This window comes from Oncorhynchus mykiss, chromosome 3, assembly GCF_057628025.1.
Source record: "Oncorhynchus mykiss isolate SJ-2025 chromosome 3, ASM5762802v1, whole genome shotgun sequence".
Lineage (NCBI taxonomy): Eukaryota > Metazoa > Chordata > Actinopteri > Salmoniformes > Salmonidae > Oncorhynchus > Oncorhynchus mykiss.
In genome coordinates, this window is record NC_143024.1 from 53,300,396 (window position 1) to 53,325,235 (window position 24,840).

Here is a 24,840-nt window from a genome sequence, read left to right on the forward strand (position 1 = left end):
AGTAGATGAGTGCATAGGGTATGAATGTGGGGGGTGTTCATCGACACAACAAAGGCCTTAAAAATGTCCAGTCTTCTCGGCCACATGTCATTAGTACATCTCAATACAGTTCACATAACAATACACAATTGGCAAGCAACCTCCCTTTTAACTAAAATGTCCAAATACTTCAGGCAGGGCAATAATAGTCCAGCTCTAATGCACTTCAATGGGAAGTGCATTGGAAAAATAGAGAGTCTGTTTCAGGGTAAAGCACTGGAACGATAGAGGGAAGAGAAAAAGAGAAAGAGAACAAGAGAGGTCTTAGCTGTGGTCTTCAGGCGTGCAGGTGTACTGTCTGACTGTCCGATGGTTTGTATGTTAAAGCTTCGCAACAATGTTGCTACTAATCCATGCGATCCATAACGGGCGTGGTCCCAAACAAAAACAACCACGACCTAGAGCGATTACACCGATGATTGAGTTAAATACTCTATAAACTACACACGCTGAAAACAAACAAAACTTCTGCAGCACAGCACACACAATCAAACTGTCGCGCCACCAAAGAGCCCCTCCCCAAAGAGCTGAACGAGCTCTCTTTATATTCTTCTTCCTTACTGCTCATGCGCTCTTAAAGTGGCAGTGCACGGTGAAGGCTCTGTGCAGATTTCGCCACACTATAACCGTGAAACCGGCAGTTAGTTGCTTGACAATCACCGCCACAGCCCTAGTCTCACCATATATCGGATGAAAATGGAAAGTAAATACATTCAGTATTCTGTTAAAATATGCCATTCCTGAGCCTGTATGGAGCACTTAATGATATGTTGCCGCCTGCATTTACATGCAGGTTTCGACATTAGAATCATGGAATGAATTATAAAAACCATGATGACGTACATTTAACTATGAAATTGTGGCAATATTTGCACTCTTTTTGTGTTTTTGTTTTGTATAAAAGACTAAGGCTTCTTTGTTTCGAATTGACACTTTGATATGTGCATGCTATTTGTAAGCAATGTGCTCAGGTAGAATAACAGCCCGGAGCTTTCTGTCCTGCCTCATGCCCATGTGACTGCATGATTCGGGGTTGGAATGCTTTGGAATGCTTTGTCGTTTGAGTTACCTAATTTAGACTGAATTGGATCAAATCCAAAATGTCACCCTATGCACTATACATTGCACTACTTTTTGGTTCCATTTGGGATGTAGATGCAGTGCCAACCGTATTATGTAAAGCCAGACAGAACATACTTCCCTAAAGACATAGAAAGACTCTTGCTTCAAAATGTAGCATGACTAATGGAAGACAGCAAAAACATAGATTTTTCATTCAGTTGTTTTTCCAATTGACTTTGATTGTTTTCGATGGTATATGTTAAATGGGATTATTACACAGCTCAAAATGTAGACCTTATAATGCTGTTCTTGGCGCCATACGGTAGGTGTCATATCCTGACGGTTCTTGTGTTTAATAAGTCTCTCTCACAAAATAACGCTTAATCTCAATGGGACTGTATAGATGAATGTAAAATATTTTGTGTCATTGTTCTGTTTTATTTTAAACTGATAATGAGCAACTCAAGATCCTAATAAACACTAAACATACACATTTAACACAACCTAATGACCCTGATTAGACATTTGGGATGCATACCAAATTGGACAATATTCCCTATATAGTATACTACTTTTGACCAGGGCCTATTGGGCTCTTCTCAAAAGCAGTGCACTGTAGGCAATAGGGTGCCATTAAGGAAGGGGCCTTGGACTCATCTGCATAATGCAATTTATTTTTGCGTACCTCCCACTTTTGCTTCAGTATGTTTACGCATTCAGCTAATGTTTTATGATTTGTGTTTTTACATGGCAGGTTTTGATGACCGGGACACAGATCTCTTCTTGTGCGACACCAACACCTGCAAGTTTGACGGAGAGTGTTTGAGAATTGGAGAGACCGTGACGTGCATCTGTAACTTCAAGGTAAGACATTGTTCAATGTTTTATTCTCAGAAAATGTTTTGGGGAAAAATTGCATATTCTTCTTTTCATATACAGTGATCATTGTTGCCACCTCATTTGGTTGGAGTTGGATTTTTATGGTGGGCTGACGGTTTGTTGTTTTTCAAATTAAGATGTTGGACTTTACCCAATGTTGATGTAACCAATAAATTACTGGGAGTTCATATATGGAGTGTACAACTTTATTTTCTTATAGTTTATTGGACTTAAATGTACAAAACAATCCATTTCAGGGGCAATCTGTGATTGCTACGTCTATTTTTGGACTTTTAAATTTATGATACAGCCATTGATTCTTGAAGAATATAAATTATGAATGTGTTATGAGCTTAGTTCAAATTAGTTAAACTGTCTAACCCTATCATATCCCCAAAATATAATATATATTGTATATATATTGTGTATATATACTGTACTTATTAAGCTTACTTTACTTTTTTGTTTGTAAACAATGTAATTGTAAACAAACATTGTATAGCCTCAAAACATTATTATTTTGTTGTCATGGATGTTCTGTCTATGAATTTGAGAGTGGTTACATTTTCCTCAGCTGTTAAACAAAACACCCACTAGCTATCAAGAGGGAGGTGAATACACTGTATAGTAAAGACATAATTTACTACTTCTCATAAAACTGAATGTCACTCTCAGTCAAGGTGGCTGTTTAATGCATTCCACTTTATTGATGTTATTGCCATTGACAAAAAACAGATTTAAATACCCTCATTAGTAACATAAATCCAGTGAATGATGCTGTGCTATGGTTCAGTTTATTACCAATCTATAACAAAGGCAGCAAACCAGCCATCCATTGATAGATTTTTGTATTACTCTCACCTCATTCAAACTAATATATTCTATATTACAAATGTAAAAGATTATACCAAGATAAAGCATAAGGATATGCCTTATGCGTTTCAGCTCGAAACTCTCTTCCAATGTGGCGAGCTTATCAGCACACCCAGCGCCGGCGCTCTAGGCAGACGACACTCGATCGGTCGCTTGCTTTAATCTCAATTTTGTACATCCCTGGGAGCGGACATTAGTAAAAGCGCACAGATAAATTACATTACCTCTCCATTTCTCATCCCTGAGATCTCGTACTGATAGTGGATGTCATTCGGGATAGAGCTCTCTCTGTGAAGCATAGCAAGGAGCGGGTCACACCGCTTTCCTTTCATACTTACTTAATACTGGTTTGGCCTTGGGTCACGGCCTACCGTGGCATCCTGTGTCTCTGTATGTATGGACGGGATGGGACCTGACGTCAATGCGCTTAAACCAAATAGCCGCCATGTCGTTATTCCATTAAGCGTTGTAATTCAGCAAACATGATTCTCTTATAGGGGTAGGCTGTGTCTGAGGGGGTTGTGTACTTCTCCACACACACACACACACACACACACACACACACACACACACACACACACACACACACACACACACACACACACACACACACACACACACACACTTTAAGCTGCTGAGGGGTTACGTGCAGTATAGCTGTGAGGAGGAAGTCGGTTTGATCTGCGAGAATCAATGGGTGCTATTCAAAGGCGGGATGTCCATTCAGCAACCATGTTAGATAGCTAGTCCATTTCACACTGCCTCTTTTGAGGAGCTGAGGCTCGAGTCTTTAGCAGGACTCGCTATCACTACCACACAACATGCTGTGTGTGTGTGTGTGTGTGCTACAGTTTCACAGTTATGTGATACTTGGACCTGCTGTGAAATATCTTGTTATGATATCATCCATTCATGTCGGATTATGACTATTTCTAGCATCTCAATGAATTTTTTCAATAAGGCTATTGTTTCAATGGCTCTGGCTTGCTTTTCAAGGTATAGTTTTGACCCTGTCTATAATGTGTTCTGTAACTCCAATTTTGGGTTGTGACATTTTCTCTGCTGTAATACATTATATCTATCTGCTGTCATGGCTGAATCAGAAATAGTTAGGTAACATTAATAAATATGATGTTTTATTTACATAATAATGCTTATGTGAGATATGTCATTAGAATGTCTTCTTTTGGATAATACTGTTGGCAGTTGCATTTTCCTCTCTCTTCTCCAGGGCTTAGTCACTTGGGGCCCAGAGAGGGGAGAGGTCAGGCTTGTCTTCATATGTCAATGTATCTGTTAAACCATGTGATGCTATGAAGAATATCATACACCTAGGGACACTGGAGGACAGAATGGAGGCTTGTCTTCTTATGGGAATGTGTCTGTAACTATTGTATGTCCCCTCTGAGGTTGCCCTTATCTTGACCTAGTATATGACCTAAGAGGCTCACTGTCTTTTCTGATCTTGTCCAGGAGGGGTGGTATTTGAGATGGGAGTATCTAGAATTGACAATTGATATATGCCATTGGATAAGGTAATGTTTTAGTCCTAAGTGGTACCAAAAACGAGATTAGAACCTTGTCTAAAGAGACCAAACTGAACAATAATGTATAGCTAATGCTGTCTGGCTATGGGATACTCCTCTCTCAATTAAAAGTCTTCCTTTGTAATGTTCCTAAGATCTGTGTTTCGTCATGTGAGTTGAGATGGGTGTGTCTTGGCTATAAATTATACTAAGAATTGTTTTGTAAGCACTCTCAGAGAATTAATTTATTGACACTGAATTGATCTGAGAGTCACAGGGCTATGGTGAAGCTCATATATAATTAAAGATGGACTTCATAATATAACTCTGACTTGTGTGTGGTTTGCTCTCTCAATGTTTAGTAATACAGGAAATTACCACGACACTGCTCATGACTGGCTTTCAGCATTTTAATGTAATTTTGTGTATCAGTCCACAATGTTGTTGTTATTTCCTCTAATATCTGGTTGCTACTGGCTATTCAGCATGTTTATGTCATTTTATTTCTAATGTTAGGTTGGGATAGTACTTCAAAGATGGCGAGAGCTAATGCAAGTCGTGCTGTGGATGTGACAGTGGAACAGAACAACATGTCCTTTCTAGCTCTCTCAGAGCAAACACTTCCTCCAGAAAGCACTCTCACACACACACACACACACACTACTGACGAACCATAGCTATACCACGGTGCAGTCCCTGGTGGCATTCAGGAGGCCATAATAAGAGGGCTCCTGATGGTGACCTTGTTCCATGTATTTGTATACATTCATGATCCTTTTATCAGGGAACCGTCTCTGAGTCGTACAGTCCATAGAGCTGTAATTCCCAAGCAGAGCCTTGGATAAAGGGCACCTAGGGACACTGGAATAACAGGTACCCTGGTATAAGATGATGGCTGTTCAAATATTCATTAGTGTTTGTAGTGAAACTAAAGTGCATGTGTCAGGAAATGGTTAAGTATAAGTATTTTATTGGGAGTTGTTATACTAGCACCCTCTTAGCAGAGACAGGTGCTGTAACATCACTAACGTGACATGCCACTATGATAGGATAAGACATGATAGAATATGTTTAATCTCCCATTAATTTTGTTATATCTTGCTCCCCCTTCTTTCTTTGCATTGAACCCCTCATCTGTTCCTCCACTACCTTCCTCAACTCTCCAGCTGACTCTCTACCCCCTGCCTCTCTCTCTCTACACTCTTAGAAAAAAAGGTGCCATCTAGAACATAAAAGGTTATTTGCTGTCCCCATAGGAAAACCCTTTGAATAACCTGTTTTGGTTCCAGGTGGAACCCTTTTTGGGTTCCAGGCAGAAGCCTTTCCACAGAGGGTTCTACATGGAACCCAAAAGGGTTATCCTATGGGGACAATAGAAGAACCCTTTTGGTTAGAAAATACATTTTTTTTGGAACTGTAAGCCCTTTGAGAGTTCCATTGGGCAGCAGGTAGCCTAGTGGTTAAGAGATTGGGCTAGTAACTGGAAGGTTGCTGGTTAAAATCCCTGAACTAACTAGGTGAAAAAGCTGTTAATATGCACTTGAGCAAGGCACTTAACCCTAATTGCTCCTATAAGTCACTCTGGATAAGAGTGTCTGCTAAAATTTAAATGTTGTCATAGTGGTCTGCAAAATTGACTTCCACCTTTTGCATGACAATTGTGCCAATTCAAATCAGTGTGAAGAAGGGCCCAGCACTGGTGGCATCTCCCAGAGCTGTATCTTTGGGAGCTAATTCAGATTGACTGAAGGGCAATGTTGATAGATGGGCACTCCTGTAGTGTCCATGCTATTTTAGTTCATGGAAAAGGCCAGAAGGGCAGTCCTTTGGTGTATGGGCCGTATGTAGGAAAATGTTTAGTAAGGTAAACTCACTGGTAAGAGTCAGGTATTGGTGGATGCATAAGCCCAACTAGCTCATGTGACCATGTTAGAAATGAAGATGAGATCTAAAGATATTGTCCTACATTTATCACTCAAGGCCTCACAACCCATCCAGTCACCCAAATTAACACCATGAAAATGTATGCAGCATCTGGCCTCCAAGTTGCCTTTTCCCCTTATTCAGTCAAGGCAGTGGGCTTGATGGGGGGGCAAGGCTATCTCCTCAGGACGGTAGCATCTGTGTCAGCTCCTTGGCGGCTCTAGCTGGCCTGTCAGACACTATTACAGCAGAGCCCATCTCCGGTGACTGCACTGGGGCCTAATCAAGAGGAGACTGCCAACCGGTTAAAGAGCAGAAGCACAAGCCAAGCAGCCCCCAGTCTATCTCTCCCCCCAACCGTCAGAGCAGACTAGAATCTGCAACCATGGCAAGGCATGATGGGAGTTTGTCAATCACTCAGACAATGCTCAACACATTTCTGTCTGGGGGATAGAAGGAATACATCATCAGCTTAGACACAGAACAGATTTTATCCTGGGATGGTGTTCCTCAAGAATTAGCTGTTGGTCCATTGCCTTTTGTTATTGACCCCCACTGACATAAGTTCCCTCGGATGTGTCTTGGGTAATGTGGAGTGTTTTTGAGGCAAAGGCTGAGGCGAAGGCTGAGCCAAACCAAATCAACTGAAACTGGGAGTTGTTGTCTGTGCTTCTGGCTCTGTATTGGAATTATATCTGATTTGGCACCAACTTTGGACTAGAAGCAACAAAGTACTTTAACACCCACTTTTGGATTGAAGGCTGTACAGAGGGTGCCCTTGTAAGAGGAGAGAATGAACAACTAATGTTACAGTATCTTTGTGGGTGTTTGTCTCTAGGTGTTTGTCTCTCAATGCAGCGACAAACACCTATTGCTATCCACTGCCTCCTCCCGTTTCGCAGTTTGTCTTTACCAAAGCCTTTCTCGGTTGTGTTCTTTTCCCTGATGGAAGGTCAGAGCTTACCCCCGGTGTGGAGCTAATGATCTGACAAAAGCCCCTGATTTTACGCTCTCTGTCCCCCAAGCTCTGTGCCGTGTCAGAAACACTGTAGCAGACATCCATCACGCTTCAAGGTCGACTGACAGATGAGAGCTCTGCATCAGAGACTGAGACGCCATCTCAGACGAAAACATCTGTCTCTTGTCATGAGCCACAGGTACCCCTGCTTCTAGAACCAGTGAGTCATCTCAGTCAGAGGCTTAAAGAGATGTCGCTTTGATTAGTATGAGCAGACGTAAGAAAATACTATGCCTCAGGGTCTTTTGAGTGGAAATCGTGTACCGTGAATACGGCACATTGTATAGATCAAATGGTGGAGTGATTCAATGAGAATCAGAACGTGCCGTGCAGCACGGTTGCTATCTTCTGAGGTGAGCCACATTTTTGTAGAGATGTTTATTATTGATTGGAGTGAATCATAGCCTTGGGATCTATTTCATATTCGAGAGCTTGCTTTAATGGATACAGGAAATGCGTGAGGTTTGAGTTTGTCAGTGTGTGTCTGTTTCCGTGTGTTTGTGTTTTATTTTCTGTGTGTTTGTGTGTGTTTGTGCATACATGTTTGTGATGTTGTGTTGTCGTACAACAGGAAGCTAAACCTTTAACATCACTCACAGTAAACAGAGAGTGATGGTAGCAATGAAAAAAAATATATATAATTAAGAGAGAAAAAAACATTCAGAGGGGGCGGATGGATTCTTTACAGGGCAACCGTCCACTGCTTGGCAACCCATGGCCCAGACTTCAAAGAGTTTTTGTGACCATGCTGAGTAATTGGCCATAATGTAGCTGTAATGGGTTCGGCAGCAGCTGATTAGAATATCAATGTTAATCGGCAATGGTGTGGCTTGTGCTAGTTGACATGGTGCTCTATGGGGTCAAGCTGAGAAGATCTTCAAGTAGACAACCTCTGAAACAAAAGGATATCTGAGGTTCATTGGAAAATCACTCGTGCAGGTGTCAATTTGGAAGCCCATGGATATTGAATGCAGAGATGTGGTTTTCATTTTATAGGTTTATATTTTAACCCTCACACATGGTAATGTAAAAAATATTAATATGGCAATTCATTATGTGACAAAAGTGACTCACAATAACACAACTTTCTCTAAACACAGTAATGGCCTGGCAATTGTTATTGTCTGTCAATGGTATTTTGATGACATGACATAGGTTTATGCTATTTGTGTTATCCTCAAATGTCTGATTTTATTTATTTTGTTTGCATATTGATATTATCTCGATTTGTTTAATTGCAGGACAAATATCTATTATGAGGAGGATCTCCAATCCCATCTAAATATTTTACTAACTGCATCCTATTTTACAAATATTTGTGCACATATGTTTCCTTTACCTCTCTCCCTAATATCTCCAATAGAGGTTGACCGATTAATCGGAATGGCCGATTAATTAGGGCCGATTTCAAGTTTTCATAACAATCGGAAATCTGTATTTTTGGGCGCCGATTTGCCTATTAAAAATATATATATATATATATATATATATATATATTATATATACACCTTTATTTAATATTTAACTAGGCAAGTCAGTTAAGAACACATTCTTATTGTCAATGACGACCTAGGAACGGTGGGTTAACTGCCTCGTTCAGGAGCAGAACGACAGATTTTCACCTTGTCAGCTCGGGGGATCCAATCTTGCAACCTTACAGTTAACGAGTCCAACGCAATAACGACCTGCTTCTCTCTCATTGCACTCCACAAGGAGACTGCCTGTTACGCGAATGCAGTAAGCCAAGGTAAGTTGCTAGCTAGCGCTAAACTTATCTTATAAAAAACAATCAATGATAATCACTAGTTAACTACACATGGTTGATGATATTACTAGATATGATCTAGCGTGTCCTGCGATGCATATAATGTGACTGAGCATACAAGCATACAAGTATCTAAGTATCTGACTGAGCGGTGGTAGGCAGAAGCAGGCGCATAAACATTCATTCAAACAGCACTTTCGTGCGTTTTGCTAGCAGCTCTGAGGCTGGTGTAACCGAAGTGAAATGGCTAGCTAGTTAGCGCACGCTAATAGCGTTTCAAACGTCACTCGCTCTGAGCCTTCTAGTAGTTGTTTCCCTTGCTCATGGGTAACACTGCTTCGAAGGTGGCTGTTGTCGTTGTGTTACTGTTTCGAGCCCAGGGAGGAGCGAGGAGAGGGACGCAAGTTATACTGTTACACTGGCAATACTAAAGTGCCTATAAGAACATCCAATAGTCAAAGGTTAATGAAAAACAAATGGTATAGAGGGAAATAGTCCTATAATTCCAATAATACTGTATATACAACCTAAAACTTCTTACCTGGGAATATTGAAGACTCATGTTAAAAGGAACCACCAGCTTTCATATGTTCTCATGTTCTGAGCAAGGAACCAAAACGTTAGCTTTCTTACACAGCACATATTGCACTTTTACTTTCTTCTCCAACACTTTGTTTTTGCATTATTTAAACCATTATTTGGTTGAGGCTAAATTGATTTTATTGATGTATTATATTAAGTTGAAATAAAAGTTTATTCAGTATTGTTGTATTTTTTTGGTCCTCCAATAATCATTATCGTTATCGGCGTTGAAAAATCATAATCGCTCCATCTCCAATGTCAGGTATAGACATTCTCAGCTAAGCCAGTTAATCTCTATGTACTGTATGTTACCGGTCTAGGTTGAAATAGTATTTATTTGTTAAGCATGCTTAATTTCACTGGTGTGTAGCACCTTGATGGGTAAGTGTAACGCTCGTCGGACGAAGTGGAGCAAGGTTCAGCGTGGTACGTGTTCATGATTCTTTATTAAATCCGACCACCAAACAAAAGAACAATGAATATCACGTTCCGTAGAGCTAAGCTAACAGAGCTACGTTCCGCAGAGCTAACAAAAAAACAACATCCCACAACCTAAGGTGGCAAAACAGGCTGCATAAGTATGATTCCCAATCAGAGATAACGATAGACAGCTGTCCCTGATTGAGAACCATATCCGGCCAAAACATAGAAACACAAAACATAGAAATAAAGAACATAGAATGCCCACCCAAATCACACCCTGACCAAACCAAATAGAGACATAAAAAGGCTCTCTAAGGTCAGGGCGTGACAGTAAGGTTTACACCGTTAGGATTATTCAATTTGTTTTAATGCACTGAGCAAGTTAACTCAATTGTAACAACAATGTGGGAACACATTTAATAAACAACCAAGTTTACCAGGTCTTGGTCCAAAATGACTCTATGATTACTGTAGTAATATTATGAAAATATGTTGAAAATAAGTTGTCGTGGAATTGTGTGTTCTTGATTTTCACAGCTGCGTTATAAATACAAAGTTACATTTTACATCATGCTTCCATGACATTATGGTTTTCTACTGGACTAAAGTATATCCCAGGCTCACACAGTCTTATAGTACAAAGTCAACTGTGCGTCCCAAATTACACCCTACTACCTGCATGTCTTTTTTTTAACCTTTATTTAACTAGGCAAGTCAGTTAAGAACAAATTCTTATTTTCAATGATGGCCTAGCAGAATGACAGATTTGTACCTTGTCAGCTCGGGGATATGACCTTGCAACCTTTTGGTTACTAGTCCAACGCTCTAACCACTAGGCTACCCTGCCGCCCCAGCCCCATGGGCCCTGGTCAAAAGTAGTTCACATTGAAGGGAATAGGGTGCCATTTGGGACGCACTCAACCAGTTTTACCAAGCCTCAGTTCCATTCCCTCATCACTATGTTTATATCTCTCTCTACTGTCAGATTATTCTTGTCTGAATGTAATCTGGCCCTGTAAAGCCTACTGTGAATAACTAGCCTTCTGTTGACTATTCACCTCACTCCACAAAATTCAAATGGACCGACTAATTGTTTATTTTATTCCTGGGTACATGGGCAGGTATAGATAAATGCTAATTTCAATGGATGATTAGCTGATTCATTTATTGATTCTGATGGGCTGTCATGTTTGGTTTGTACAGATGTTGGATTCATCTAACTCTCCAATTTACAAACACTAAAATGTGCTTTGTCCGTTTATTATACATACGTATACAGACAGCGATGATTGTACTCTCGCTCTCTTTCTCCTCCTTTTCATCTCTCTTCCTCTCCATCCCTCTCTCTTCCTCGCCATCCCTCTCTCTTGCTCTCTCCCTTTTTGTTAAACCTTGTCAGACAACTGCTATGTACAACTGCTTTGTGTGATGTCACCTGCAATTGCAAGAAGGCATTTTCTACATAGTGTACAAAGTGCCCTCGCCCCTGTGTTTGTGTGTCAGGCCAGTCTCACAAGCAGGTAGACAACAGGTCTACATGTCCGTTCCTTATTTCTCTGCCCAAATATAGAGGTAGTAAGGTTAGGTTGGGGTTGCAGAGGGGGCTTGCTCACAAGGCAGAGCCACAGCAGCCCCTGCAGGTGGATTTGGGAACTACAGCTCAGCCAGCAGCCCGGAGTACTTGCAATGGGATGGGTTAATGTAGATAGGCAAAGACACATACAGTACATACATACACACATGCACACATGGACAATAGCACACTCCATTATCTCCTAGGTAGTTGAAATGCTGCCCTGTGCACCAGGTTTCGTAACAGAGCAGGGCTGAATCTCCGTTCGGAGGTGTGGTCTGTTTTGAAAGGCCCAGTGCAGGCGTAGAAGGCTGTGCCATATGGCCTTAGCCCATCGCTTTAGCTCACTGTCTGCAGAGAAAAATGGGGGATCAAATTCTCTCAGCTTCTGTCTGTCCCTTTCTCCATCCCTTCCTTCCAATTCACCCCTCCCCCTCTCTTGCACTCATTCACCCCCCCCCTCTCTCATTTGCACTCAATCCCCACTTCTCCATATCCCTTTTTCTTCTCCATATCCATAGTACGTTTGCCTATGTTTCTCTGCCACATCCTCCTTCATGTCTTTTCCTCTCCATCCTCCAGGTTTCTGTCTGTCACTCTGATTCCTCCTACCCACATTGCCTGTTTATCCCCCTGCATGCCTTCTTTCTCTCTCCTCTCTTCCTCTCCTCCTCCTCTCCACCATCCTCCATTAGCGAAAAGGATGAGAGATACACTGGGCAACTGAGAACTGTGAGACATCAAGGCTCAACGGCATCTTTGTGCCTACATAGATGTGCTCCGAGACGGGGGGGATGAATTCACACCTCCCTAAGAGATGGATGTTTAAATCCCTTTCACTTCCCTTAGGGGAGAAAAAGATAGGGAGAAGATCATACTAAGAGAGGCTTTATAGAGAAACAGGCACACTCCAAGATGCCCGCAGGGTCCTGCCAGGCATCTTTCCCTCAGTTGCATCATGTCTGGCAAAAGACATTCCTGGTGTTAAAAAACACTGAACCAGATGGAGAGAGGGAGAGGAGGATAAAAACGTACAGTATAAGCCACCCAGGTCCTCTCTGTAGAATTGGCCCTCCTTTCTTTCTTTTGAGAAGGGGGAGGGAGGGAGAGTTCTTCCCTCTGTCCTTGAGCTATCAAGTCCTTTCATCCCTTCTCTTTTTTCACCGTTTCTTTCTTGTTCCTGTCAACCATTTCTTCCTAGTATCCCTCTTTCTCCAACCCTGTTCTTTCTTTCCTCTCCTCTCCTTCACTTTTCCTCACACTCCTCTGTCTCTATCCTCTTTTCCCCCCTCTCTATTGCTTTCTATCTCGAACTGTCCTTCTCTCTACCCCCTTCTCACCCTCCCTCTCTATCTTCCTTTTTTCCCCTCCTTCTGGCTTTCTATTTCCAACTCTCTTCTTTCCTCTACTCCTGCTCACTCACTCTCTTTCTCCATCTCTCTCTCTTTCTCTCTCTCTCTCTCTCTTTGATCAGGAGCCAACCCTCTGTCTCTTCCTCCCTCCCTGCATTATGCCACCCTCCCTTACTCTCCCAGCCAGTTAAAAATGTTGCCGCTCTGTAGCCCTGCATCGCTTTCAGGCTCCAGAATCGATGGCATGGATATTTTTGTGCTGCTCCTGGCAGTCGACAGACTGTATGTGTGTGTGTGGGTATGTTTCAAGTTTCAAGTTTTGTTAGTCGTATGTACAGGATACACATGGAATACACAGTCCAACAAAATGCTTACTTGCTGGTTCTTTCTCGACAATGCAACAACAATAAGAAATAATACAAACAAAAAGTAAATGGCTCAGTAGGATAGAAGAATAGAATAAACATGTTAGCGTATAGTATATTCAGAACAGCCTGAATTTGGCGGGACACACTGCAAGGTGTCGAAAGCATTCCACAGGGATGCTGGCCCATGTTGTCTCCAATGCTTCCCACAGTTGTTTCATGTTGGCTGGATGTCCTTTGGGTGGTGGACCATTCTTGATACACACAGGAAACGGTTGAACCTGAAAAACCCAGCAGCGTTGCAGTTCTTGACACACTCAAACCGGTGCGCCTGGCACCTAATACCATACCTTGTTCAAAAGGCACTTAAATATTTTGTCTTGCCCATTCACCCTCTGAATAGCACACATACACAATCCATGTCTAAATTGTCTCAAGGCTTAAAAATCCCTCTTTAACCTGTCTCCCCCCACTGATTGAACTGACATCAATAAGGGATAATAGCTTTCACATGGATGTCATGGAAAGATCAGGTGTTTCTAATGTTTTGTACACTGTGTGTGTGTGTGTGTGTGTGTGTGAGTGTGTGTATGTGTGGATGATGCGGGACTTCCTCAGGCACCGTTTTGAGTAGATGTCCTGGATGGGTGGGAGCACTGTCCCAGTGATGTACTGGGCCGTCTTCACCACCCGCTAGAGGGCCTTGCGGTAATGGATGAAGCAATTCCTGTACCATGCCGTGATGCAACCGCTCTCACTGTATTATTTGGAGAGGAACCGGGGTGGCATGCCGAATTTCTTACGCCGCCTTAGGAATTATATGCTCTGTTGCGCCCTCTGACAAGAGTGATGGTGTTGTTGGTCCATGTCATGTCCCCAGTGATGTGGATGTTGAGGAACTTAAACTGCTGACCCTCTCTACTACAGTCCTGTTGATGTAGATGTTTGAGTTTGTGCATGTGTGTTTGTGCGCACGTGCGTGTTTATATGTGTTAGTGTGTGTGTGTGTGTATGTTTGCATTGTTCTGCCGGAGTGTGAACAGATGAAATGACAGCCTACTGTGTGGTTTGCCATCCTGTACACCTGCACACATTATAGTTAATCTATTAGGGGCCTGTAGTAGCCAGTTTATCTCCTGTGGGACCCACACTGTGGGCCCAAGTTGTGGCAGTGACAAATTGTTTCATGGTTTGTTTTTTCAGAAATGTTTAGCGTATGTGCTACTGTTCTACAAGTCTTTACAGTATTTGCAGTGGCTTGTTGTTTAGAAAAGTTTAAAGTGGAATCAAAATGCCAATATACACTACCATTCAAAAGTTGGGGGTCACTTAGAAATGTCTTTGTTTTTAAAGAAAAGCACATTTGTTGTTCATTAAAATAACATCAAATTGATCAGAAATCCAGTGTAGAGTTGTTAATGTTGTAAATGACTATTGTAGCTGTAAACGGCAGATTTTTTAATGGAATAGCTACATAGGCATACAGAGGCCCATTATCAGCAACCATCACTCCTGTGTTCCAGTGGCACGTTGTGTTAGCTAATCCAAGTTTATAATTGTAAAAGGCTAATTTATCACTAGAAAACCCTTTTGCAATAAGCACAGCTGAAAACTGTAGTCCTGATTAAAGAAGCAATAAAACTGGCCTTCTTCAGACTAGTTGAGTATCTGGAGCATCAACATTTGTGGGTTTGATTACAGGCTCAAAATGGCCAGAAACAAAGAACTTTCTAACCAGAATAGAAAGAGGAGTGGGAGGCCCCGGTGCACAATTGAGCAAGAGGACAAGTACATTAGAGTGTCCAGTTTGAGAAACAGACGCCTCACAAGTCTTCAACTGGCAGCTTCATTAAATAGTACCCACAAAACAGGAAAGTAACAGGAAATCAAATCAAATTGTATTGGTCACATACGCATATTGAGCAGATATTATTGCGGGTGTAACAAAATGCTTGTGTTCATAGCTCCATTGCAGTAGCATCTAACAATTCACAACAATATACACAAATCTCAAAGTGAATAATGGAAATAAGAAACATATAAATGTTAGGATGTGCAATGTCGGAGTGGCATTGACTAGAATACAGTATATACTCATGAAATTAGTAAAACAGTATGTAAATATTTTTAAAGTTACCAGTGTTCCATTATTAAAGAGGCTAGTGTTTCCATGTCTATGTGCATAGGGCAGCAGCCTCTAAGGTGCAGGGTTGAATAACCGAGTGGTAGCTGGCTGGTGACAGGGACTAAGTTAAGGGCAGGGTACTGGGTGGAGGCCGGCTATTGATGACTATTTAACAGCCTGATGGCCTTGAGATAGAAGCTGTTTTTCAGTCGCTCTGTCCCAGCTTTGATGCACCTGTACTGACCTCACCTTCTGGATGATAGCGGGGTGAACAGGCCATGGCTCGGGTGGTTAATATTGTTTTGGCCTTCCTGTGACATCGGGTGCTGTAGGTGTCCTGGAGGGCAGGCAGTGTGCCCCCAGTGATGCGTTGGGCAGACCGCACCACCCTCTGGAGAGTCCTGCGGTTGCGGGCAGTGCAGTTGCCTTTACCAGATGGTGATTCAGCCCGACAGGATTCTCTCAATGGTACATCTGTAAAGGTTTGTGAGGATCAAGACAAATTTCTTCAGCCTTGTGTAAGGTCTAAGAGGCGCTGTTGCTCCTTCTTCACCACATTGTCTGTGTGGGTGGACCATTTCAGATTGTCAGTGATGTGTATGCAGAGGAACTCGAAAGCTTTTACCTTCTCCACTGCGGTCCCGTCGATGTGGATAGGGGCGTCCTCTCTCTGCTGTCTCCTGAAGTCCACGATCAGCTCCTTCATATTGTTGACATTGCGGGCGTGGTTATTTCTAAAAAATTTCTAAAAACCTGTTTTCGCTTTGTCATTATGGGGTATTGTGTCTAGATTGATGAGGATATATTTTTAAATCCATTTTAGAATGAGGCTGTAACATAACCAAATGTGGAAAAAGTCAAGGGGTCTGAATACTTTCCGAATGCACTGTATCTGCACATGTTTGTTTGTGCACACACACACACACCGGAAGCCAGGGAAAATGATTGCCACCTGCAATGCCAGCCACTCAGCCATTATTCAAGGCACAATAGAGTTCAGTGAAAGGAACTTTTCTAAATTGTGGTCACACATGCCTGCCTACAAGGGCTACATATGTTAAGTGCCTCACTTGAGTACTAGTGTGCCCAATGTTAGATTTGAAGCAAACACTCTCTGTAAAAGTGTCTGATGGAAGTAGCTAGAAAGTTGGAATATTGTTTGAAGGTATTACACTCTCCTTTGGTCCATTATCAAACTATAAAGCCAAACTGCTTTCATCCACAATACTTTAGTTCATCAAAGTTACTATTGTACTACGCAAATTAAGCTTTGTTATAGGAAGAAAGTTATATCCTTTTCTCACAATTGAGCCAAGCTGAGTCAAGCTGTACTGTGCTGGCCTGGTGTCAGCACATTGTTATGACTCTCCTGTGAGGATACGAAGGATCAGGTTACAGTGAGTACGCTCTACAACACCGTCTCTCTCTCCCGCAGAGGGGGAGAGGGGTGAAGTTGGCCGCTTTATGACGGTCGTAAATACCTTGTAGAAACTCTGCCTTTGGGCTCTGCTGTAACGGCCTTTGTTGGTGGTGGAAGAAGATAACCAATGCGCAGCGTGTTAAGAGTCCATATTGATTTAATAGAACAATTGAACACTGAAACAAAAGAATAAAGCGACAACGAACGAAACGAAACAGTCCTGTACGGTGAATACACAAAACACAGAACAGAAAATATTCAGCCACAACTCAAGGGTGAAAACAGGCTACCTTAGTATGGTTCTCAATCAGGGACAATGATTGACAGCTTCCTCTGAGTGAGAACCATACCAGGCCAAACACAGAAATCCCAAATCATAGAAAAAAGAACAGACTGCCCACCCCAACTCACGCCCTGAACATATTAAAACAAAGACAAAACAAAGGAACTAAGGTCAGAACGTGACATCTTCAGGATTGAGGGGGAAGAAACCTTTTGTTACAAGGAGATTCCTCCCGCCATGACTACAACATCAAAAGGCTGGATAATGAAACAATGTTCCTGTAGTCCAAACATTGGGAATGGTTTGTGGGTATTTAAAGAATAACCATGTCAAAAGTTGTTGTTTTGTGATATCATGAAGGACGGTATAACTAAATAACTGTACCACATCTAAATGTTGTGGAACGTAAATGTTTAAATATGAACTATTTGTGATGTACATAGGGCAGCAGCCTCTAAGGTGCAGGATTGAGTAACCGGGTGGTAGCCAGCTAGTGACATGGACTTCTAAAATGCGAGAATTGTTTATCATATAAAGTCTTAACCAGTCAGTGACCACACCCACGTGAGCATTGACATTATGTAGGCATCATAGAACGCCCCTTTTGCCAGTGCATAAAACCCCTTGTGAAAAATTAACATATCAGACCAAGTTGGCAGACTGTGTTGAACCTGACGTCACAAATGGTTAGAATCTCCGAGACCAGAAAAACGTGGAGCGTGGATGCACGTTGAAATGGTAGGAATTGAACTCTCTAGAGACCAGTACATTGCCGGTTTGCTACGGGCGTGTAAAATGGTTCTAGCTCTACATTAGACCAGAATATACATGCGGCGCAAGCTGAATACGTCACAAATGGTCAGGAACTCTCAACGAGTGAAGAAGATAAAGACTACACATTCACAGTCTGCAGCTGTATATGTAAAATAGTCTAGGAAACTCGACCGAAGATGAGAAAATAACCTTTCCCTATCGAACGAACATTGGTGCGCCTGGAAGATCCGTCTAACAGACACTCCGAGACCAACCTACTACAACTACAAAGGACATGGTAACCTCTGGTGGACAACCAGAGACTTACACAACAAGTGACTCTCCGTAGATTAATTGAGTGTTTTCAACAGAGGGACAGCGAAGACATACAGACGTAAATATGTACATTACAATTATTTCGAATGAGCGGCCATTCACATTTCCATGAGCATAGTTATCAGCTGTATGTACGACAGTGGAATTCATTTGTCTCTCCCTTTCCCTCTCTTTTGAATCCACCATTTTGTGTAACAAGCCATCATATCAGGTTAGTCCACTAGGAACTTTTCATTGCATTATGTAGTAATCAATATGTATTTTATCCTGTTTGTGTGTTTATGTAATTCTGTGTGATTGGTTAGTTAGTAAATAAATAATTAAGCCAATTTGTGTATTGGTGATTCATCATGGAGACTAAGGTTCATGCAGAATAATAGGACATTACGACGTTCAGAATGAGACTGAGATATGAGTTAATAAAAATTAATAGTTGACTGCTATGAAATCGATATATTTTTATATTCTTTCGGGAAACGGTAACTCATTAAACAAACGATTCCCGTGGTGCAACAGGTTACTGAGTTAATTGTTACAGGATTAATTTAATCACGTAATAATAACAGTTAACAGTTAATCATTACATTAATGAGAGTCACGACATGACACCATCTACCACAATTGCTGGAACCGTGCTGGAAAGAATCATGTGAGAAGAACATATCCAAGCCAGTACAGTATGGTTTGGTGAGCACTATAGTCTGAAAAGTTGGATTGTCTTAGCAAGGGTCATGTTCATTAGGGCATCCAACAGGAAATGTTTTAAAACATTTTACAGTGGCAAACGGAAATTAGTGTTTTTATAGGGCATATCCATGTAGTCCCTCCCTGTTTGTCAGTTTTGTTCTGATTGGTGCCTGAACAAGACCATAGTGAATCTGTTGGCAATATTTTCCTGTAGGTGTCCTGGAGGGCAGGCAGTGTGCCCCCGGTGCAGTTGCCATTACCAGGTGGTTATATAGTCCGACAGGATTCTCTCAATGGTGCATCTGTTACCTTCCTGACGCTACCCATCCCTGTAGCGGGATAATTGTTTTTAAAATATATAATCGATAATATATCAACCGCAACTGTCTATCAGTAGGACAGGGAGAGGCAATGGCTGCCCAAACTCTGTTGCGCGAGAGAAACTCATGCGAACACCTGACGCGATGTTATCTTTCTCGCTAATTTTTCAAAATAAATGTCTAAGGACTGTTGACATCTTGAGGAAGCGATAGGAAAAGGAATCTGGTTGATATCCCTTTAAATGGAGCAAAGGCAGGCTATGGAACATGGAGCTTTCAAAATAGAAGCCACTTCCTGGTTTGATTTTCCTCAGGTTTCGCCTGCAATATCAGTTCTGTTATACTAACAGACAATATTTTGACAGTTTTGGAAACTTTAGAGTGTTTTCTATCATAATCTGTCAATTATATGCATATTCTAGCATCTGGTCCTGAGAAATAGGCCGTTTACCTTGGGAACGTTATTTTTCCAAACATAAAAATAGTGCTTCAAGAGGTTAAAGTTTATGAGGGTCTTAGGGGCCAAGCCAGATTTCTTCATCGTCCTAATATTGAAGAGGCGCTGTTGAGCCATCTTCACCACACTGTCTGTGTGGGTGGACCATTTCAGATTGTGGAAGAGGAACTTGAAGCTTTTCACCTTCTCCAATGCGGTCCCATCGATGTGGATGGGGGCATGGTCTCTCTGCTGTCTCCTGAAGTCCACGATCAGCTCCTTCAGTTTGGAGCGGTGTGGTGACCACTCCGTCAGAGCCCTTACCTCCTCCCTGTAGGTTGTCTCATTATTGTCAAGGAAATATATAATTGTATGTCAACAAACATGGCTCCACACACATAGCTGAAATTAGCTTAGCTCATCATCAGCAGTACAACCTTCAAAAAAGTATTTTACACAAATAATATGTGCCAATTATAATCTATTCCTCGTTGGTGTTGATTTCAGCCTGTCCATTTGATGATGGTATATCCCTCACTGGACATGTACACTGTCTATTTGCAATGTATTACAATGGGCATTTACCAACACAAATTGGATATGCTCTAATATACTGCTCTAATATGTTAATTGGATATGCTCTAATATGTTAAAACCATAAAACAACCTTCAAAAACAGAGTTACATTCGAACTGCGGGTCCAGTTCTGACATTATGTGTAGGCCTAGCTGAGGCTACCCCGAATCCCGAGTTTTGGGTCGATAGGTCATTCGGAGCCCTAAGCAGCAACCGTAGTGCTGAAATGCACTTATTTCGGGGTTCGCTACAGGGTCTTTGAACGAGCTATCAGCTAGAAACTGTTAGCTAATTGGTCCATCGGCCAATTTCTCGGGCCACTATTGCCCGAGAAATGTAGTTCCACCTCCCACATATGCGATGACATCACCTGGTTTAAATGTTTCTAGAGACAATATCTCTCTCATCATCACTCAATGCCTAGGTTTACCTCCAATGTACTCACATCCTACCATACCTTTGTCTGTACATTATGCCTTGAATCTATTCAATCGTGCCCAGAAACCTGCTCCTTTTACTATCTGTTCCAAACATACTAGACAACCAGTTCTTATAGCCTTTAGCCATACCCTTATCCTACTCCTCCTTTGTTCTTCTGGTGATGTAAAGGTTTATCCAGGACCTGCAGTTCCTAGCTCCGCTTCTATTCCCCAGGTGCTCTCATTTGTTGACTTCTGTAACCATAAAAGCCTTGGTTTCATGCATGTTAATATTAGAAGCCTCCTCCCTAAGTTTGTTTTATTCACTGCTTTAGCACACTCTGCCAACCCGGATGTCTTTGCCGTGTCTGAATCCTGGCTTAGGAAGACCACCAAAACCCCTGAAATTTCCATCCCTAACTATAACATTTTCGTCCAAGATAGAACTGCCAAAGGGGGTGGAGAGGCAATCTACAGGATAGATAGCCTGGAGAGTTCTGTCTTACTGTCCAGGTCTGTACCCAAACAATTCGAGCTTCTACTTTTAAAAATCCACCTTTCCAGAAACAAGTCTCTCACCGTTGCCGCTTGCTATAGACCACGCTTTGCCCCCAGCTGTGCCCTAGACACCATATGTGACCATCTATCTTCAGAGCTCGTGCTGCTAGGTGACCTAAACTGTGACATGCTTAACACCCCGGCCATCCTACAATCTAAGCTTTATTCCCTCAATCTCATACGAATTATCAATGAACCTTCCAGGTACAACCCCAAATCGGTTAACACGGGCACCCTCATAAATATCATCCTAACCAGCTTGCCCTCCAAATACACCTCTACTGTTTTCAACCAGGATCTCAGCGATCAGTGCCTCATTGCCTGCATCCGTAATGGGTCTGCGGTCAAACGACCACCTCTCATCACTGTCAAACGCTCCCTAATACACTTCAGGGAGCAGGCCTTTCTAATCGACCTGGCCAGGTATCCTGGAATGATATTGACCTCATCCCATCAGTAGAAGATGCCTGGTTATTGTTAAAAGTGCCTTCCTCACCATCTTTAATAAGCGTGCACCATTCAAAAAATGTAGAACCAGCCCTTGGTTCACTTCAGACCTCACTGCCCTTGACCAGCACAAAAACATCTTGTGGCGTACTGCATTAGCATCGAATAGGCCCCGTGATATGCAACTTTCCAGGGAAGTTAAGAAACAATATACACAGGCAGTTAGGAAAGCTAAGGCTAGCTTTTTCGAACAGAAATTTGCATCCTGTAGCACAAACTCAAAAAAGTTCTGGGACACTGTAAAGTCCATGGAGAATAAGAGCACCTCCTCCCAGCTGCACACTGCACTGAGGCTAGGAAACACTGTTACCAACGATAAATCCACTAATTGAGAATTTCAATAAGCATTTTTTTTACGGCTGGCCATGCTTTCCACCTGGCTACCCCTACTCCTACCCCGGTCAACTGCCCAGCACCCCCCACAGCATCTCGCCCAAGCCTCCCCCATTTTTCCTTCACTGAAATCCAGATAGCTGATGTTCTGAAAGAGCTGCAAATTCTGGACCCCTACAAATCAGCCGGGCTAGACAATCTGGGCCATCTCTATCTAAAATGATCTGCCAAAATTGTTTCAAACCCTATTACTAGCCTGTTCAACCTCTCTTTCGTATCGTCTGAGATTCCCAAAGATTGGAAAGTTGCCGCGATCATCCCCCTCTTCAAAGGGGGAGACACTCTAGACCTAAACTGCTACAGACCTATATCTATCCTACCCTGCCTTTCTAAGGTTTTCGAAAGCCAAGTTAACAAACAGATTACCGACCATTTCGAATCCCACCGTACCTTCTCCGTTATGCAATCTGGTTTCAGAGCTGGTCATGGGTGCACATCAGCCACGCTCAAGGTCCTAAAAGGTATCATAACCACCATCAATTAGATACATTACTGTGCAGCCATATTCATCGACCTGGCTTTTGACTCTGTCAATCACCACATTCTTATTGGCAGACTAAACAGCCTTGGTTTCTCAAACTACTTCTCTGATAGAGTTCAGTGTGTCAAATCGGAGGGCCTGTTGTCTGTACCTCTGGCAGTCTCTATGGTGGTGCCACAGGGTTCAATTCTCGGGCCGACTCTCTTCTCTGTATACATCAATGATGTCGCTCTTGCTGCTGGTGATTCTCTAATCCACCTCTATGCAGACGACACCATTCTGTATACTTCCAGGCCTTCTTTGGACACTGTGTTAACTAACCTCCAGACGAGCTTCAATGCCATACAACTCTCCTTCAGTTGCCTCCAACTGCTCTTAAATGCAAGTTCAACTAAATGCGTGATCTTCATCCGATCGCTGCCCACACATTAACTTGTTATGGCTGCAATCCCAATACCGGGATCGATATGACAACTACCAGTGAAAATAGAGGGCGCCAAATTCAAACCACAGAAATCTCATAATTACAATTCCTAAAACATACATGTGTCTTATATCATTTTAAAAGGTAATCTTGTTGTTAATCAGAAGTAAAGATTAAATTAATCACTAACCTTGAATTATCTTCATCAGATGACACTCATAGGACTTCATGTTACACAATACATGCATGTTTTGTTTGATAAAGTTCAAATTTATATAAAAACAATCAGAGTTTACATTGGCGCGTTAGATTCACTAGTTCCAAAAACATCAAGTGATTTTGCATAGCCACATAGTTTCAACAGAAATACTCATCATAAATGTAGATGATAATACAAGATATACACATGGAATTATAGATATACCTCTTCAACCGTTGTGTCAGATTTCAAAAAAAGTTTACGGAAAAAGCAACACATGCAATAATCTGAGACGGCACTCAGAACAGAAGCCAAATTAGCCGCCATGTTGGAGTCAGCAGAAACCAGAAAATACATGATAAATGTTTCCTTACCTTTGATGAACTTCATCGGAATGCAGTCCTAGGAATCCCAGGTCCACAATAAATGCTTGATTTGTTCTAAAATGTCTGTTATTTATGTCCAATTAGCTTCTTTGGTTAGCGCGTTTGGTAAACAATTCCAAAGTCACAAACCGCGTCCACTATAATGTGACGAAATGTCCAAAAGTTCCGTAACAGTCAGTAGAAACATGTCAAACGATGTACTGAATCAATCTTTAGAATGTTGTTTATGTATATCTTGAATAACGTTCCAACCGGAGAATTAGAATGACTTCAAATGAGCGGTGGAACGCAGGTGCTTCCCCTGTGAACACGCCTGGTGAATGCATGGTCAACTCGTGGCAGTGGTGACTATTTCCTGTGTCATTCGACACAGGAACAGTTCAACAGTTCTATTGACTGTTGACATCTAGTAGAAGGCATAGGAAGTGAAAACTCATCCATATCTCGCTGTAATTTCAATGAGAGCTTGGTTGAAGATCTGTAACCCCCAGAAAAAAAACTAAAAGTGGAAGTTCTCAGGTTTTTGCCTGCTATATGAGTTCTGTTATACTCACAGACATAATTCAAACCGTTTTAGAAACTTGAAAGCGTTTTCTATCCAATACTAATAATAATATGCATATATTAGCAACTGAAACTTGAGGAGCTGGCCGTTTACAATGGGCACCTTTTCATCCAAGCTACTCAATACTGCCCCTGCAGCCATAAAAAGTTAAGCATCTCCAATCCAAAATTAAATGTAGAATCGGCTTCCTATTTCACAACAAAGCATCCTTCACTCAAGCGGCCAAACATATCCTCATAAAACTGACCATCCTACCGATCCTCGACTTTGGTGATGTCATTTACAAAATAGCCTCCAACACTCTACTCAACAAATTGGATGCAGTCTATCACAGTGCCATCCGTTTTGTCACCAAAGCCCCATTATACTACCCACCATTGCAACCTGTACGCTCTCGTTGTCTGGCCCTCGCTTCATACTCGTCGCCAAATCCACTGGCTCCAAGTCATCTTCAAGTCTCTGCTAGGTGAAGCCCCGCCTTATCTCAGCTCACTGGTCACGATAGCTGCACCCATCCGTAGCACGCGCTCCAGCAGGTATATCTCACTAGTCACCCCCAAAGCCAATTCCTGCTTTGGCCACCGTTCCTTCC

The 24,840-nt window shown here is 42.0% G+C and overlaps 1 protein-coding gene and 1 long non-coding RNA gene across 3 annotated transcripts in view; one reads left to right on the forward strand and one right to left on the reverse strand.

Moving 5' to 3' along the window:
* LOC149984588 (uncharacterized) overlaps positions 1-24,840 on the reverse strand; it is a 238,972-nt gene that overhangs the window by 109,590 nt on the left and 104,542 nt on the right. The window lies entirely within an intron of this gene.
* LOC110519971 (tomoregulin-2-like) overlaps positions 1-24,840 on the forward strand; it is a 182,662-nt gene that overhangs the window by 30,868 nt on the left and 126,954 nt on the right. Inside the window, exon 2 of the mRNA XM_021596899.3 lies at positions 1,856-1,965. Coding sequence (XP_021452574.1) covers positions 1,856-1,965 — 110 coding nt within the window. The remainder of the gene's footprint in view (positions 1-1,855; positions 1,966-24,840) is intronic.